Source organism: Rhinolophus hipposideros (genome assembly GCF_964194185.1).
Source record: "Rhinolophus hipposideros genome assembly, chromosome: 24".
Lineage (NCBI taxonomy): Eukaryota > Metazoa > Chordata > Mammalia > Chiroptera > Rhinolophidae > Rhinolophus > Rhinolophus hipposideros.
This window is the reverse complement of record NC_138070.1, coordinates 27,758,906-27,774,928: the sequence shown is the minus strand read 5'-3', so window position 1 is coordinate 27,774,928 and position 16,023 is coordinate 27,758,906. Positions and strand designations below refer to the sequence as shown.

Sequence of the window (16,023 nt, the reverse complement as noted above, 5' to 3'; positions counted from 1 at the left end):
TTAAACCCAGGCCTTTTCAATTTAATTTCCTGGCCTGTGTTCTTTGTATGATAAATGTGGACTCACGGGGGAGCTTCTGGTCCCCAAGGTTGGTTTGGCTTACCTTCCTGCAAAGGAATAATTTAAGAGAATTTAGAAGCATTAGGAAATAATCGAGTACATTTGAGCACAAAGTCATATCATCCCACCCATTTTCTACTGAGAGACAATAAGAATCATCTCTCTTCAGATCCTTGAAGAGCTGAGTGAGATGTTTGTATAGAGGCTACAGCTTTTGTTCTGTAATTAAACTAAAGCAACCCAGCGAGAAAAGAACATAGCTGTTTGGGGTGGGGTAGAAGGGCAAAGGTACAGGGGATGTTTCAATCTGATAAGCTGCTGAAGCAAAGTTTAATCATTTTATCTCAGCTGGGAACTGTTTTTCTGTGCAGGCATAAACTTGTTTTCCCAGCAGCCTCTGCTCCCAACAAGCTATCAGATACCTGAGGAAAAACCCAAACCAACCTTCTCTCTTTGTCTGATTCTAACAGTGAAATAGTATCAGACTACTCCATACAATGGTCAGAAGCCAGACAACTAGATTCCAGGGCAATTGGAGGACCCACAGGCTCACCTTAGTTCAGCAGGAAACCTTTCAGTGCTCAATTACCGCCACCTGCATTCCTCACTCATTCCTGGGGAAGTTGGCACCTGGGCAGCAGTTTGGTTATGTTGCTCTTCCCTATCTTTACACAATCCCTGTCGTGTTTCGCCGAATCGTTACCTTACTAGTATCCTGCTTCTTATCTGGGCCTGAACTCGAAATCTGAGGGCAGTGGAAACAGACCACATAACAAAAAACACACCTGTTCGGAAAAAACGGAGGCTATAAAAATCTACCTGCCTAAAGGTTGTAATATATTTCTGAAAAGCTTTAGAGTTGATCAGTTTGAGCACTGGGGACTGATTTTGGTAACTGCCCAAGATATCTTCTAGCCTTTGATGCTAATGAGGTCCATGCAGGCCTCAGAAGCGGGGCAAAATGCTTCCCTAACCCAAAAAGATTACTCACTGGTGCTCTTTCCAAGATGTTAAATCCTATTTTGCAGCTACTGAAATAGTAAACTTAGCAATGCTTTTGTGATCTCATCTCTAGACAAGGCCCCAGTCAGGGTGGCCTCACAGACCAACTCATCAACGAACATGAAGATTTCTTAGAAGAGGGGCTGAGATCATTGTGGTCCTTGCATCCAAGATCCTTTCAGGCCAAGTGTTACTTGCATGTTCACCTCTCTGTTTCGTTCCCTACCCCGTCTGTTGCAGAGGATGTGAAACCATATCAAGTTAATGGAGTCAACCCTACCTACCCAGAATCTCGTTATACCTCGGATTACTTCATTAGTAAGTTCACCTTTCACTGTTCTTCCCTCATCTTGCTCATTATAATGGGAAATTAGGAAAGCGTCCCTGTCCCAGTTGAGCTCATGGTAATTCTACAAAAAACAGTATTTTCTTCAATGTAGACTCTCTGTTACTTATTTTATTTTCCCCACAAAGCACAAAGCTTCAACCTATTTCCATGTTTTATTAACCTGCAGGCTCCTACACATGAAGATCTCTCTCTGATGTCTTCAGCATGAAAACCACTCAGAGAGACTACAACTTGATCTCTAAACTTCGATCTTGTTTGATCCTATGCACTGTGGGAGGCCATAGAGGTTTTGGGTTAGGGATTTGGTTGTGGCCCTTGTTGTCTCTCTTTTACTAGTGGATATGGCAGCATTTCTTCTGAAATGCTTCCTCAAGAAGTGCCATGCAGCTTCAGATTCTGTTATAGAAAATCAAGCCTTCTCCCTTCGAATATATGACACCTAACCATACTGGAGAGTTGGCCAGAGGAAGATAGTGTAGGGCTCTTCTTATCTGATGGTCTTGCTTCCAAAGGGTCTCTAAAGCAGCCTTGTTTTTATTTTATGTTTTCACTTTGTTATGATTTTTATTCTAACAACAACAATCATAATAACTACTACCTAACAGCTTATTGTGTGCCAGAAATGTTGGTACGTATTTTACATATATATTTGCATTTGATTTTCATCACAATGCTCTGAGGAATATTACCATCATACCTATTTTAGAGATGAGGAAATAAAGTCAGAAGAAGGAGATATCTTGCCAAGGGCCATAGCTGTTAAGTTAGTGGAGCAAGGTTTAAAAGCCAGGCTCTTCTCACTTAAAATATTTGACTCTCTGAGGTAGTCAGCTTGTTTCATGTTGTGGGGCCATCGTAAATGGTGAAGAACTACTTGTTTTAGGTACAAATCTCTCCTTTCTTCAATTGTACACACTCTGTTTTTAGGCTATGGTATCGAGCATGCTCAGTGTGTTCCTCCCTCGGAATTCTCAGAGCCTAGCTTCATCACAGAGTCCTACCAGACACTCCATCCCATCAGCTCAGAGGAGCTCCTCTCCCTCAAGTATGAGAACGACTACCCCTCAGTCATTCTCCGGGACCCTCTGCAGACAGACACCTTGCAGACTGACTACTTTGCCATCAAACAAGAAGTTGTAACACCAGACAACATGTGCATGGGGAGGACCAGTCGTGGTAGGTCAGATTTCTTCTCTGGAAGCTCTTGGGTTTCCAAGAATTACCTAACTTTGTGAGTTTTTCCGGTCCCATTTTTTTCCCTCTCACTATTCGCCCTATATATTCCTGAGTTTCATTCAGCCTTTCCATTTTAGAATGTCTAGCTATTAAGAACTTTCCATCAGGGAAATTTAGTCCACCAGGATGACAAAGACCCAGGATCCATGATGGAATTGAAATCTGGCAGGATGACCAGTCACATTTCTCATTTGGGTAAAACATTTTACCAAATAACGCCTCTAATTGAATGTGGTTGTTTTTAAAGGTATGCTTACTTTATTTTTTTTGAGAGGATTTTGTTTAAGGGAGACACAATCAAATATAAATGGTTCAGGTGACCCTTCTGGAAAGCTTTTAGTTTCGCATGTGCTCTGATGTTCCCCAGAGCATTCCTGGGTCAGACTGCAGATCCTGCCTTGGTATCTGAATGACATCTTATGCTTAGCCTGAGCTCTCAAGCTTCTTGTGACATTTTTGGTTTGGGAAGATACAAGATGGTTAACCAACAGTTTATTTGGAACCAGTCATCAGCAGTGTGGCGAAAGAGTGTATTTAGCTAGAAGACTTAGGAAAGAGGTGGCTAGAGGCTTCCAAAAGAAGGTACTCTTGTTGACATGACTATTATGACAATGATAAAATATTCACTGACAGTGAAGTAAATGTTTCAAAATAGAGCTGGTAGACTTTAAAAATCAACAAAAGTCAAATACACTCAATTTTTAAGATCAGGACATAAACATCCAGAGGGGCAGTCTGCCTAGTAAAGTGTGCAGTTAGTTTTGTTTCTGAGAGAAGTGCAGTCCATTGTAAGGAAGGATTTAGTCATCCATGAAGAGCTGGCTGATTTCTAAAAGTTGAAAAAGATGACTATTCTGAGGGATAAACGGGAAAGAATTATGAACAGGAAGAAGAGCAGGAGAAAGCCCATTTAAGAGCTCAGAGGGCCTTGTTCACAGAAGTCAGGCTTGGCTAGCCTCCTAGTGACTTCGGCTTGGTGATCACCCTGTTACTTAGTCTGAGGCTCACAGAGCGGGGCCCAAAGGCATCTCTACTTTGAAGACTCACCCGTCGGCATCATGGGCTTTATACCGTGTCATCTTCTTCGAGTGTTCAGGTTCAGACTTCCTCCCAGCAGGCCTTAGGACAACCAGTGGGCCCTGCATAGGGAAAGTCCCTAGCAAAATCAGAACCTGTAATCTTCCTGCTTCTGGCCCCAGGGTGTTTGCGTTTCAGACAGAAGGGGATGGGTGGGATCAGTTTGCCTTCCCCTTTCTGACTCTTTTTTATTTATTTTTGGGTGCGTGTCTATTTAAATACGTACATAAGTGTGTATCTCGTATACCTTTTTTCTTAGGCAGGTCAGAGCATTAGAACAACTTTCTTTCTCATGGGGCTTTCTGTGTATCTATGAGATGAGGCTGAGCCTGTGGTTTTGGGACTCAGCCATGTTGCAACTCGGGGTAGATCTGCTGTCACATGTCTTTAAATTGCATCTGACTTTGCATTTGTGTAATTGTCCCTTCTCCTTTTTCTTCTATTGGTTCTTGGTTTTGGTCCCTACCACCCTCCAACCCCAAAGTAATAACTGTGGACCAGATAGTGACCTGTACAAAAGGACATGAGGTATTTCTCTCTGGCCTCATACTCCCTCCCTCATGCCAAGCTTCAGACCACACAGACTTGAGGGGCAGACTGTTTTGTTCATGGCTGCTCTTTCCACATTACAAGTGCTGCAAAGAGGACATATTTCAAGGGCTGATTGACTCTGACATGGTCTGATTGGTCTAGAATGAAAGGATTACTGTTAGCTGATTAATATTAATAATGGTAGTGTTCATATACTGCATTACAGCATACAAAATGCTTCTCTGTCTCACCTAATTGGACTCTGAGAATGTCTTTGTGCTAGTGTGTGTTCTGGGGGTTGCTGAACAGGGGGCTACCCCATCTGTTGTTTTGAGTGCTCTGAGGTCTGCTTGGTGGCGTCAGACAGCTTTGGAAGGACCTTGCTAAAACATTTCTCAGGAAAGCTGACCAATAGATGTCTTAGAGAACACATGCTTCCCTGCATGAGCCCAGTAGCACAACTGAGTGCTAATCTAGTTGGATTCAACCCATTTTTGGAGAAAATTCCTGTAAACGAAGGTTCCCAGCTCCAGGATTGTGAAATAGAGCTAAACTGAAAGTAGCCGACTGCTATAAACCGCAACTCTCAACAGAATTGCGTTCAGCTCATGTTTGAGAGACGGCCAGAGAGTGGTTATGCCCAGGTTAGTGCCTTTGCTCATTGGGCGACCTTGGAAACACAACTGTCTGCTTGTGGAAATTCAGTTTCCATGCCCTCCAAATAGAAAAATGACTGATACAGAATCATTTCAGAGAGACTTCAGTATAAGTACTGCCTAAGTATCGGTGACTTGGTGAGGTGTTCTTCATGAAAACATAAATTCTCTTTCTTAGGCTTTTGGTGTATTTGTCCCACAGAGAAATTGAATGACCTTTAAGGTGGGTAGTTGGTGTGAGTGGACACCTTTTTACAAGATGCCACAGAATTTCTTGTTCCGTCAGAAAGAGGCTATTGCATTTTGGTTGTGGGCTGTTTTCTGGAGTCTTTTAATATGAATTCCTAGAAGGAACAATTCCTTCATTTTTAATAATAATAAACAGTTGTGAATGTGACAGTGGACTAGGTAGGCAGGGCTGATAACTCTATGAAGCGTTCCAATTTTCCTTCTGGACTTATCCTTCCATAAATGGATGATTGGAGGAAGGGCTGAGAAGAAGCAGATAAATAACTGTCTTTCTGTTATAAGTGGTATTGGAGGGGGTAAGAGGTTCAGGAAATATCCAACAGTAGAATATACAAAAATTACATACTTAACTGAATACCTTTTATCTGGATTATTTAATTTTTTTTTTTCCTGGGAGCTACATGTCTTCCTAATTACCATATATTTAATTTTGGTTGGGACACCAGTATTAAATATTTCAATTTCGTTGTTTTAACCAATCTCCACTATTAAGAAAGAGAAGAAAGTACCAAAAAGATACTAATATTGGGTTGTATTGGCCAACCTTACTCTGGGATTTAGACTTTATAGTAGATCAGCCACCCCAGAACAGTTGAGAGTTGAATTATAGGTATTTCTACATATGGATTTGTCACATCCTTTGCCCCATGACTTGTGCTGAATTGAAGGAGCCATTTAGTCACCCGGGATTTAATTTTGGTGGCCTAAAAAGTATCTGAAAGTAGAACATACAAAATATTCTTGGGAGCCTTTTCAGCGTAGATGCATTTTCCTCCAGAGTTTTTGTTTGTTAGCCTCCTTTTTAATGGCATTTTTGCCAATGGAAATTTCTCTTGGAGCTATTATGCAATGATAGCAGCTGTTTATAACCTGGTTTGGGAAATTAATGAACTTGCATGATCTTGTGGTCAGTTAAGAATGCCTTAGGCAACTCAGAGTGAAGGATTTCTGACGTTGCTGTGGACCTTAACTCTTTCATCAACTCCTTTATGTTGCCCACACTTCCCCATTGAAGGAGAAATGTCAAGTAATCGCACTTGGACGGGATAAACAGCATGGATTTCTGCTTAGAAGAGGGATAATTGTTTTTTGTTTCTGTTTTTTAATCCCCTGGAAACAGCATCTCATAACTTCGTTCTCTATTTGACAAGACATGGAGGCAGTACATGTATATCATTTTAAAATAGTATTTGGAAAACAAATGCTAAAACATAACACTTTAGTTCCAAGGTCAAGGAAGGTCAATCTGCTCTTAGTCTAATGGAATTTTTTTTTTCTTATGACTAAAATATTTTGCCAAATTGGGCCTTTTGAAATCATCTCATTGGATTCAGTTGGAATAGGGAATTGAGCCTGACACTGCTCCGGCTTCTTCATCTACGCATTGGGTCGAATGCATCAGCCAGAAATCCCACAAAACCACGTGTGATTCTTAGCTTTTAGATTTCTGGCTCTAGGATTCTTGAGTTTCCCAGGCACTGCTGTCTCCCTCTGTCAGGTCTGAACAGCCATAGAACAGACAGCACAGTGCAGTGGGTTCTCAGATTGTGGCCAGTACAGTCCCTCTTCCCCAGAATAAAGCCATGAGTTTGCATTCCCACTGGCTTCTCCCTTCTTCCATCTCTCCTGAGGATCTGATGAGCAGTCTGTCCTCACTAAGAGGTTTTTTACAGTTGTCTTTTCCCAATCCCTCCCCCTGCCCTCTTCCTACCTCCTCCTTTACCTCCAGGTAAACTCGGGGGCCAGGACTCTTTTGAGAGCATAGAGAGCTACGATAGTTCTGATCGCCTCACCCAGTCCTGGAGCAGCCAGTCATCTTTCAACAGCCTGCAGCGTGTTCCCTCCTATGACAGCTTCGACTCCGAAGATTACCCAGCTGCCCTGCCCAACCACAAGCCCAAGGGCACCTTCAAGGACTATGTGCGTGACCGTGCTGACCTCAACAAGGACAAGCCTGTCATTCCTGCTGCTGCCCTGGCTGGCTACACAGGTAGGCGCCTGCCCCTACCTCTGTAGCCTTGTGTGTGCATTGCTGTGGGTGGGCTCAGTGGAAAGCACTGCGCAAACTCCCAGACACTGGAGTCTGCCTCTTTCTTTATGCCGGGAGTGAGGAGAAGAAGACTGTAAGAGGTCTGGTTAGTCTCTCAAGCCACTCTGTTTGTGAATAGCCATTGGTTGTTGGAAGCAAACAGTTCATTCTATCTCAAGGGATCATTTCCAAGAGTGGTAGGAGAAGCTTATATTTTGGACACTTTTCCATATCTGGGGGAAAGGAGCTATATTAACTTGGTGTTTCTGGAAGCTCTGCCTAGCAGCCAAGCATCAAGGGACTTTTTCTACTCTGCTTTTGAGAAGTCTTTCTAAATACAAAACGAGCAATAGCATCTCTCGAGGGCATCACTAAATGGCCTACACTGTAGTGGCCTCTTCTGTAGTGGAGTGAGCATTAGGCTGGCTGTTCAAATGGGGAAAGTGTCCTTGGTCACCCTAAACTCTCAGATCCTGGCCTACGTAGGAAGCCCTTTCCCACAATGAACTTTGTTATTGATTTTCTTCTAGGAGTAAAAGTTACAGTAGTAGTGAATGAAGAAAGACTGTGGAGAAAGGACGATGTATGCTGAGAGCTTAGGCTTTGATTGAGAATCTGGTAATAGAACAAAACAATTCGTTGTCCAAATGAGCTGTAGTGCATATGCTGCTTAACGCTGGAAATGTTTGAAGAGTATATCTGGGAACTACCCAAGGAGCATGATTGCATTAATTATCAGATCCGTTCTGTAAGGTTGTAGTGTTTTCCAAAAAGTAGAAATTGTGTTGTGAGTGGAGCTTATTTTAAGCTTTGATTCTAAGCCTTGGTCTAAGACTTGATTCTCTTGTAACTTACTCCACCCTGGACAGGTTGCCATGTGGGGACCCTCTGTGTGGATGACGGTAAATAGAAAAATCTGTGTTTCTATGGAGGTATCTGTCGGATCTGAAGAGTGTGCTACATCTGTGTTCTTGTGTCAGGGAAGTCTCAGGTTTTTACTAGGAAAACAAGCTGATCTTTGAGAACAACTCAAATACTTAGAAAAATCACTCCTTGTTCAAAGATCAGGAGTATGTGTCTTAGGTTGCAGTCCACGCATCTCCTACTGCAGTTCAGAGCATGCATAGGTGCTCAGGAATTATCTTTGTGTTTTGAGGTAGTGACATGGTCTGTATATAGAGTCATGGGTTAGAAAGGAGGAACTTAAAAGTCCCCCATTCTGTTCTTTCTACACTATCCCCCGTGGTCTTTGCTAGAACATCAGTAGGATGTGGAAACTTGCTGCTTGTGAAGGGACGCCTTGGCCATCTCTGCAGAGTAGACTATTAGAAAGTTTGCCCATTTCCATTAGTGACACTTGGAATGAGGAAAAGTAAATTAAGTCTCTTTCAAGATATACAAGCGTGCTGGCTCCTGTAATTATTAAGTCTACTTGTAGGTATTTTAAGAACTAGTTTCCAGTTGAATACACTGATGATGGAGGGGAGAAATGCAGTTTAATTAGGAAGAGGAAGGAAAGGCTGAGGTGGCTATAAGATGACTCTGTGGGCTCTGGAGGTGGCAGGTATCTCACTGGGCATGCTTGCTTCTGTTCTTGGCGTGCCGGGAAAACCATGCTCTCATTTGCCCAAGTGTAAAGGCCAAGTCTTGTGCACTTACTCCCTAACTTCCAGTACCAAATCCTCAACTTAGTTTCTCCTTAGTAAAGGTATTTCTTTGTTCTCTTCGGCATAATCACCACTACAACCACCATTCACATCCACAACCATAGTTCTTTTCCCATGACAATTTTCATCATTGTCTTTTATCTACGTATGTGATTTTGTAAATTTTGCTAGTTAGGGGATATGAGATTAAATAGTTGTGGATAATGAGATTAAATAAACTGACTTTAAATCCTAAAGTTTGCGTTATGGCTAAAGAAAGCCTTATGATTTAGGTCAACCTTCATGGGATGAGATTCTGGTAATAACCCATGGTGGCACTGCAATAGATGTAGAGGTTTCTAGAAATGGTAAAAGCCTGATTTACACCTCAAATAGAAACTCCTCTGAAAGCGTTGCATATATTAGTTATTGGATTTTCTACATAGGAGAAGCCTGTACAGCTAATAGTCTACAAGAGTGACTTGAGGGTTTTATCTAAGATGATTTTAGTACCTTGATGAGAATTATCTGAGAGTTGGGGGATCTTTCCAAGTGTCCCAGTTTCAATGAGAGGAAGGAAAGGGATGAATTGGAAATTTTAAGGACTAGAATGAATGTGAAGTACAAATTAGAGACATGAATGGCCATCAAGACAGCCAAAATGAAAAGCCACCTATGGGGCTTCTCTGGCAATCCAAACCCAGAGACAACCAGATAAAAGCATCAGAAGTTCTTTTAGCACAAATACGTATGTGTCCTGGAGGTCTTAGTTATGTTTGCTCCCTTATTTGGATACACTATTTTTAATAGTCCTTCCTTCCTTCCATCGTTCCTTCCATCCTCCCTCCCTCCCTCCTTTCCTTTCTTCCTCCTTTCCTTTCCTCTTTTCCTTCCTCCCTCTTTCTTACTCTCCCTCCCTCCTTCTCTCTCTTTCTCTCTCTCAGAATAAAACATTCAATGAGTAGAAGAAAAGAAGAGTGACTATTAATTACAGGTCTCAAAGACTAAAGTTCTCATTTGAATTAAAACACATTTTTAAGGATCTTACCATTCAGTTTCTTCCTTATAATTGCCGATTTAACTTTTCATAGGCTCTCAAATGGTAGTGAGAACAATAGCCCAGAAAACAGAAGTCCTCACTTGCACCCTCCCAACTCTAACACACTGTGTGATTTTAGGCAAATTCACCTTGTACCCTTTTCTACTTTTAGTGAAGTAGAAGTGTTCATCCTTTGCTTGGTGGTAGGAGATTTGTGAAAATGTAATTGAACTAAATCAATTAAGTAAACAAATGAGTGCTAGACATGGTGCTAGACATAGTGGGGAGAAACTCAATTGTAACCAATCGATTATTTCAACAAATGTTTCCAAGTACATGTTGAGAGCAGATAAGTGCTAGTAGCTTTTTAGGGTTCACTATCTTGTCAGGTTCAATATATTGTAATTGTTTCTAGACTTCAATTGGATTTTCTTATGGCTGTGGTCTGAAAGAAGGTCAGGATTTGTTAGGCATGTGGGGGCTGGGGGTGGGGGGTGGTAGCCCAAAATTTGATGGCTTTTTTTTTTTCTGCCTAATGCCTGGTGAACATTTGCTCACCCTGCAAACTGATTCTAGGTGGTTCCTTGCTCTTGCACACTCATTGTGGCCCCTTCTCGTTTCAGATACATCCTAGGGAACGGGGACATACCTATTCAGCCCCCTCCACTGCCTGAAGAGCAGGCGGGTTACTGGAGTCCCTACAAATAGGTTGCTGTCTTTATGCAGACATGTTAAGATAAGCCAAGTTTGGAAAAGTACTTTGGACAGTGGGAATTATTGTATAAGTGCTGGCAAAATTTTTTTATTGCTCATAAAAGTCACACCTTTTTTCTGTCTCAAGTTCTGCCCTCGTTTTTGTTTGTGTCTTAAAATTCGATTGCTCCAGAGTACGTGTGGCCACACGGTAGGAGCACTTGTACCCGTATATCACTATTACTTGACCTGAACGAAAGGGTGCAGACCTAGATTCTCTGAGCTAGGAACAGAATCCATTTTCCTGCCATTACACTAGATATCTAGGTCTTTATCCATATTACCTGCAAAGGAGTACATTTTACTTCTTCTTCGTGTGATGTGTTACTGCACTGTAAGTGTGGAAATCAGTTAGAAACTGAATTTTCACATTCTCTTGCACAGTTACATTCTTCCTCCAAAGATAAGAAAATTGCATCAACCTTCGACTGGGCTCCCATGGTAACTTGTTAAATTAGGTCAAGATGTGGGGGCAGATAACATGGCTTGAAAGCTGGCCTGTGAGCTGAGTTAAGAATACATCAAATATAATGTTGGCTTCCGCCAAAATGTACCTTCTTACCTTACTGTGAACTGCTTACGGTTATCAAACTGATACAATCAGAAAGCTCCATTTTCTCTTGTTCAAAGATACATTATGAACCCCACCTAATTAACAAAACAATCTGCGATGAGTAGCCCTATGTTTTCTGTATGTTTGATAGACCTAAGCAAAATGTTTCCAAATCCTTGAAAAACATAGACATCTCTGATTTTATTTTCAATTTCAGTAGGCATAGAATAATATACTCGATTGTCAGTTAGTAGTCTCTTTTTCTCTCTGTCCCTCCAGCCCCATTTTGTAGATGATGAAACTGAGTCACAAAAAAATGACTTATTCAAGACCACCTAATTGCAGTCTGCACAGAAGGTAACTCCTGAATTGAATGTTAAGTGCAAGATGTGTCACTTGCATACAAAATCTTTCCCTATGTTAAGGAATGACAATACTAATTGGTTATCTCAGTTGCCTCCCTGGAGCCTTGTCTCGTGCTGGCCACTCATTAACATAGTATGTATATGAATGAGTGAGGGGAATGGGGGATGAGGACAGGGCTAGCCTTTGGCTTCAGTCCAGAGTTATTGGTCTGTAAATCACCTCTATCCAACTTTATCCTGGATTGCCAGACATTGCCACCCATTGCCACGGATAAGGAATCCATTCCTATCACTTCTGTGATTGTCATTGAGCCAGCCTAGTGGGAATGCTCTTGTCACTATCCAGGTGTATCCTGACCCTTCGAGTTGCAACTGTGAATGAAGGGGTTTGGGTCTCTTTTTTTTATCCTGGAGCCTGAAAAAAACTAAACCCAAAGCCATTCATTAACTATAATGTAATTGTTTTATAGTGCTGTGCTGACTTGTGACTACGGTAGTCTCTGTTTCCTAACGGCTAACTTGGGGACAATCCTAAAGTCAGCTTCCAAATATTTTGGGGTGAGATATCACAGAAAAATGGAATTAGTCTTGTAGAAAAAGAAGCCCCACACATTCTCTTGTAGGTCCTCTCAGATTGCTTCAGGCTTGAAATAAATAATCTTTTTCCCATTTCAAAAGTCCACTAGAACCAGTCTAAGTCAAACAATAAGTAAGTCCCTCTAAGGGCAGAACCTGGGAGTTCTGGCTTGCAGTTGAGTTTTAGGGGTCAGTAACGCAAAGCTACTGCTGAAACATGTTCTCGAAAATAAACAACTTTACTATAAAAGCAAGTGCTTCAAAGCCTTTCAATTCAGAATAAAACCTGAGATCATAGTTTTGTGAGGGAAAACTGGATTGCAAAATAATCTCAATGTACTGGGGCACAAACGATAACTGAGGAAGCTTTGGCCATGAGCCTGCATTGCTGATAAGGAAGAGGAGAGGGGTCACCAAAGCAAATTAGTACTGCAGTGTGACTTTGTACAGATTTTTAAAAATTTTAAACCCAAGTGGCTATGTTATTAGGAACAGTGCAGAACTTTTTAATTTGGGGGTTTATTTCTTGAGCCAAGTTCTGGAATATAGTCTCCATATAAATGCTGTCGGCATAAGGCAGTTTGAATTGACCTAAGTTGAGAAGAACAAACTTGTTGATGTCAGCATAGGACTCTGGTGCCCAGTGTGTGCAGTAGCTTTTATAGGGGCCCTGAGGTGGGCCAGGCAAAGCTGGAGCTGGTTGGAGGGCTTGTAGGAAGCCATCACAGTCTCAGTGTAACACATCCTTGGGCAGCGCCTGCATGGACAAGAGGAAGAGAGCTTCAAAATGAGAAAGGCAACAGCAGAAAATGTCTTCCTCTTTCTGGCTCCGAGGCCCCTGTGTGCTTATTATTAATAGCGGGTTACAGGAAGCCAGAAAGACCCCCTCAGCCCAAGTGGAGCCTTGCTGCCAGCCAGCATCTCAGGACCTGGAGGGATTCTGATCCTCTGTGCTGTGTAGGCGCTATGGTGGGGCATGGAATGGATTTGGGAATTTCACTGGAGTAATGGGTTGACATACTGCTTAGTGGTGAGACTGATTGGAAACCACTTTGGAGCATGAGGGAAGTAAACTGGGAACATCTGAGCTGGATGGGAGGAGAAGCCCCTTTCTGTTGCCTGCAGAGCAGTTTCACTACTGCCTCCTAACTGATTCACCTTGTGACAGTTTTTCATAATCATGTGCCACCTGTAGAAAAAGATCATGTGGTAGGAATATTTCGCCTCACTATTATTTTTATTTTTTCCTAAATGTGTTTCAAAAATGTGGAAAGTGGAGGTTCCCTGTTTCCATCTGTGGCCTTTGAAAGCCACCACTGAGTGTCTTGTTTCAGCTACAGGAATACCTTGTAAGCTGGCTTTGGGGCGGGAGAGACCCATTTATATCCCACAACGTCTATCTCAAACCCTGGTGCTATGTACAACTCTCTGAGGCTCACTGGGAGCCTGGACTTTGGGTGTCAGGAATCTCACAAGTTTCCCCATCTTTTCTGAGTACAGCCCCCCTGCCTGTTGTAAAGGAGTCTCTGAGGCTCATACTTTTTTTTTAAACAAGATCTAGCTACAAATGATGGAATTGGAGTGATTGTTCTAGAATTCTACTCTGTCTCCAGTTTGAAGCTCCACCTTTTTGTCTTTGAAGTAAAATGTTTCCACTGAGCAAAATTCAGCCAGGACGCTGCTGAGGCATTCACATGGGTCCTTGCTTCGCTCCCTTTAACATCAGGCCTTGGAGACTCCCCATGGCTCCCCGTGGGAAAGGTCCTGCCAGATGTCCAGGAGGGTCCTGCTGCTTTTGCCCCTGGGCACATCTCTGTTTTCCCTGGATGGTCTTGGCTGCTCTGGAGAATGAGCAGTGGTTCCTCAGTATAGAGAGTCGATTCAAGATAAGCTATACACCTGCCATTCTTCCTAAAGTGGCTTTCATGTGACGCCTGCAGGTTGCATACTTATCCGCTGTGGTTTGTCCCTTGGGTATGCCTTCAGATTTTCGTCCAGGTTAAAACACGAGAGGGCGGTCACCCCATGCTGTTTAGCCCCTGGTCACATTTCAGGGCCTATATCGTATAGGAGATAAGAGCATGGACTCGAGAGCCAGTCAGCCTGAATGTGTCCTGGCTTTGCCACTGACCAGCTGTATGATTTTGGATCAGCTAACATCTTTTTGCTTCAGTTTTCTCATCTGCAAAATAGTAATAATAATACTTCCTATCTCATAGGCTTGTTGTAAGAATGAAATTAATGGGAAGCACCCACAATAATGCTGGTACATAGGAAGTGTTCTATAGGTGCTATAGAATATAACAGTGTGACCACTGTTATATATTATTCTCCAAACTTTTTGTCTTTCCAATATAATTCTACACTCCGTAAAGTCAGGACACAATATATTTTACTTACAGAATTCCAGTAATTGCTGGCAGTGTCTTGGGGCACAGCAGATATTTAATATCAGATAGGTCACTTTAGCCATTCAGCTCAACCCACGTGGGTGTTAAATTCCTGCTGTGTGCTAGACTCTTTCACAAACATTAATTTTTTTTTTTTAATCTGTCACCAACAGTCACATGAGGAAGGTTCTGTTATTGTCATTGTACAAATGAGGGAATTGAAGTTCAGAGGAGGAAACGGGTCTAACCCAAAGTCACACAGCATAAAAAGAAGATGTCTTTCCAAGATTTTCACAATGTGAGACAGTCAGCAGGAAAATATTCAATATTAGTAGTGTATTTGTTTGGGTCTGCAGAGAAGCAGATGTCAAGACGTGATTAGACTTGCAATAAATTTATTACAGAGGGTGGGGACATTTGTGAAGGACAAAGTGGGAGAGAGCAAGAGAAGGCATGGGATCCTTCAGACCATGCTGCAGGTCTGTTACCTGTAAAAGGAGAGAGGGAAGGAGCAGATTTGGGTGGGAAGAGCCTCCAACTGCAGCTCAATTCCAAGAAAGTTTTGGCCAGGCTGATGGGGAATCCTCCACAGTTGCCCAATCGAGAAGCTCCCGTCTCACAGGAAGGGCCTTGTGTCCCCACCAGGCTCAATCCCTGGCTGGAGCAGCTCTTAGGAAGTGGGGTCTTGGTGGGGACATGGTGGATCTACTCAGTTATGCTACCTACAGCAAGCAACCTGAGCAGCACGCTGTCATGGCTGCCTTAGATTGTGTGACCCCCACATCAGACCTGACTGATAAATGTGGGTTTTCAGATAGGCTAGCATAGCTTTTCTATCTGGCTAGTTGTACATCAGGACTCAAGACCACGGTCAATCCCAGTGCTCTTGGTGGCCCATTATAGGCTTCAGAGATCAGTATATTGTTGACTATGACTAACCAACTGCATTGTCTTATGTGTGACTCACGTCTCCCTGAGAGATAATGAGAGTGAAAGTTCTCCTAAGGTGAGTGAATGTGAAAGTTTAAACTCTGAAACGTGGATGGGACTTGTTTTGTTGGAAAGGTGCTCATAGGGCATAGCTATGTGGAGGTGTTTGACCTTCAGAGCCGAGGTGGGTATGGTTTCTTGTGAAGGCCCCTCAATGGTAGGTTCTCAGTCCTGTCTTCTTTAAAAGTGTAAATTAGGACATTTTCAGCTCCTCATAGTAAGGTGGAAAAAAATAGTGTTTCTTCTGTGACGGCCATGCTGTTGTTAATATTCTATTTTGTTATTCAACCCAATCTGGCTGCAATGCCTGACATTTGAGGGGTGGTCAGAAATTATTTGCTGGATAAATGCTTTAAAACTTCAGTTCTCAAATGATCACTAGGATTTAGTTCATCTCCCCAGGAATTGTAAGATGCTTAAGCAGTCATTCTATCATCTTTGAGATGCAGGGGAGACTTTACCCCTCAGATAAAATAAATTCCAGAGATTGCATTGAGAATCTACTGAGGAAAAGGCACTGAC

At 42.4% G+C, this 16,023-nt stretch overlaps 1 protein-coding gene across 2 annotated transcripts in view; it reads left to right on the top strand.

The window, feature by feature from the left end:
* Window positions 1–16,023, top strand: part of ETS1 (ETS proto-oncogene 1, transcription factor) — a 120,463-nt gene that overhangs the window by 93,911 nt on the left and 10,529 nt on the right. For both annotated transcript variants that reach the window (XM_081037656.1, XM_081037655.1), the window contains 3 exons: window positions 1,303–1,380; window positions 2,339–2,587; window positions 6,890–7,150. In XM_081037656.1, coding sequence (XP_080893782.1) covers window positions 1,303–1,380; window positions 2,339–2,587; window positions 6,890–7,150 — 588 coding nt within the window. The remainder of the gene's footprint in view (window positions 1–1,302; window positions 1,381–2,338; window positions 2,588–6,889; window positions 7,151–16,023) is intronic.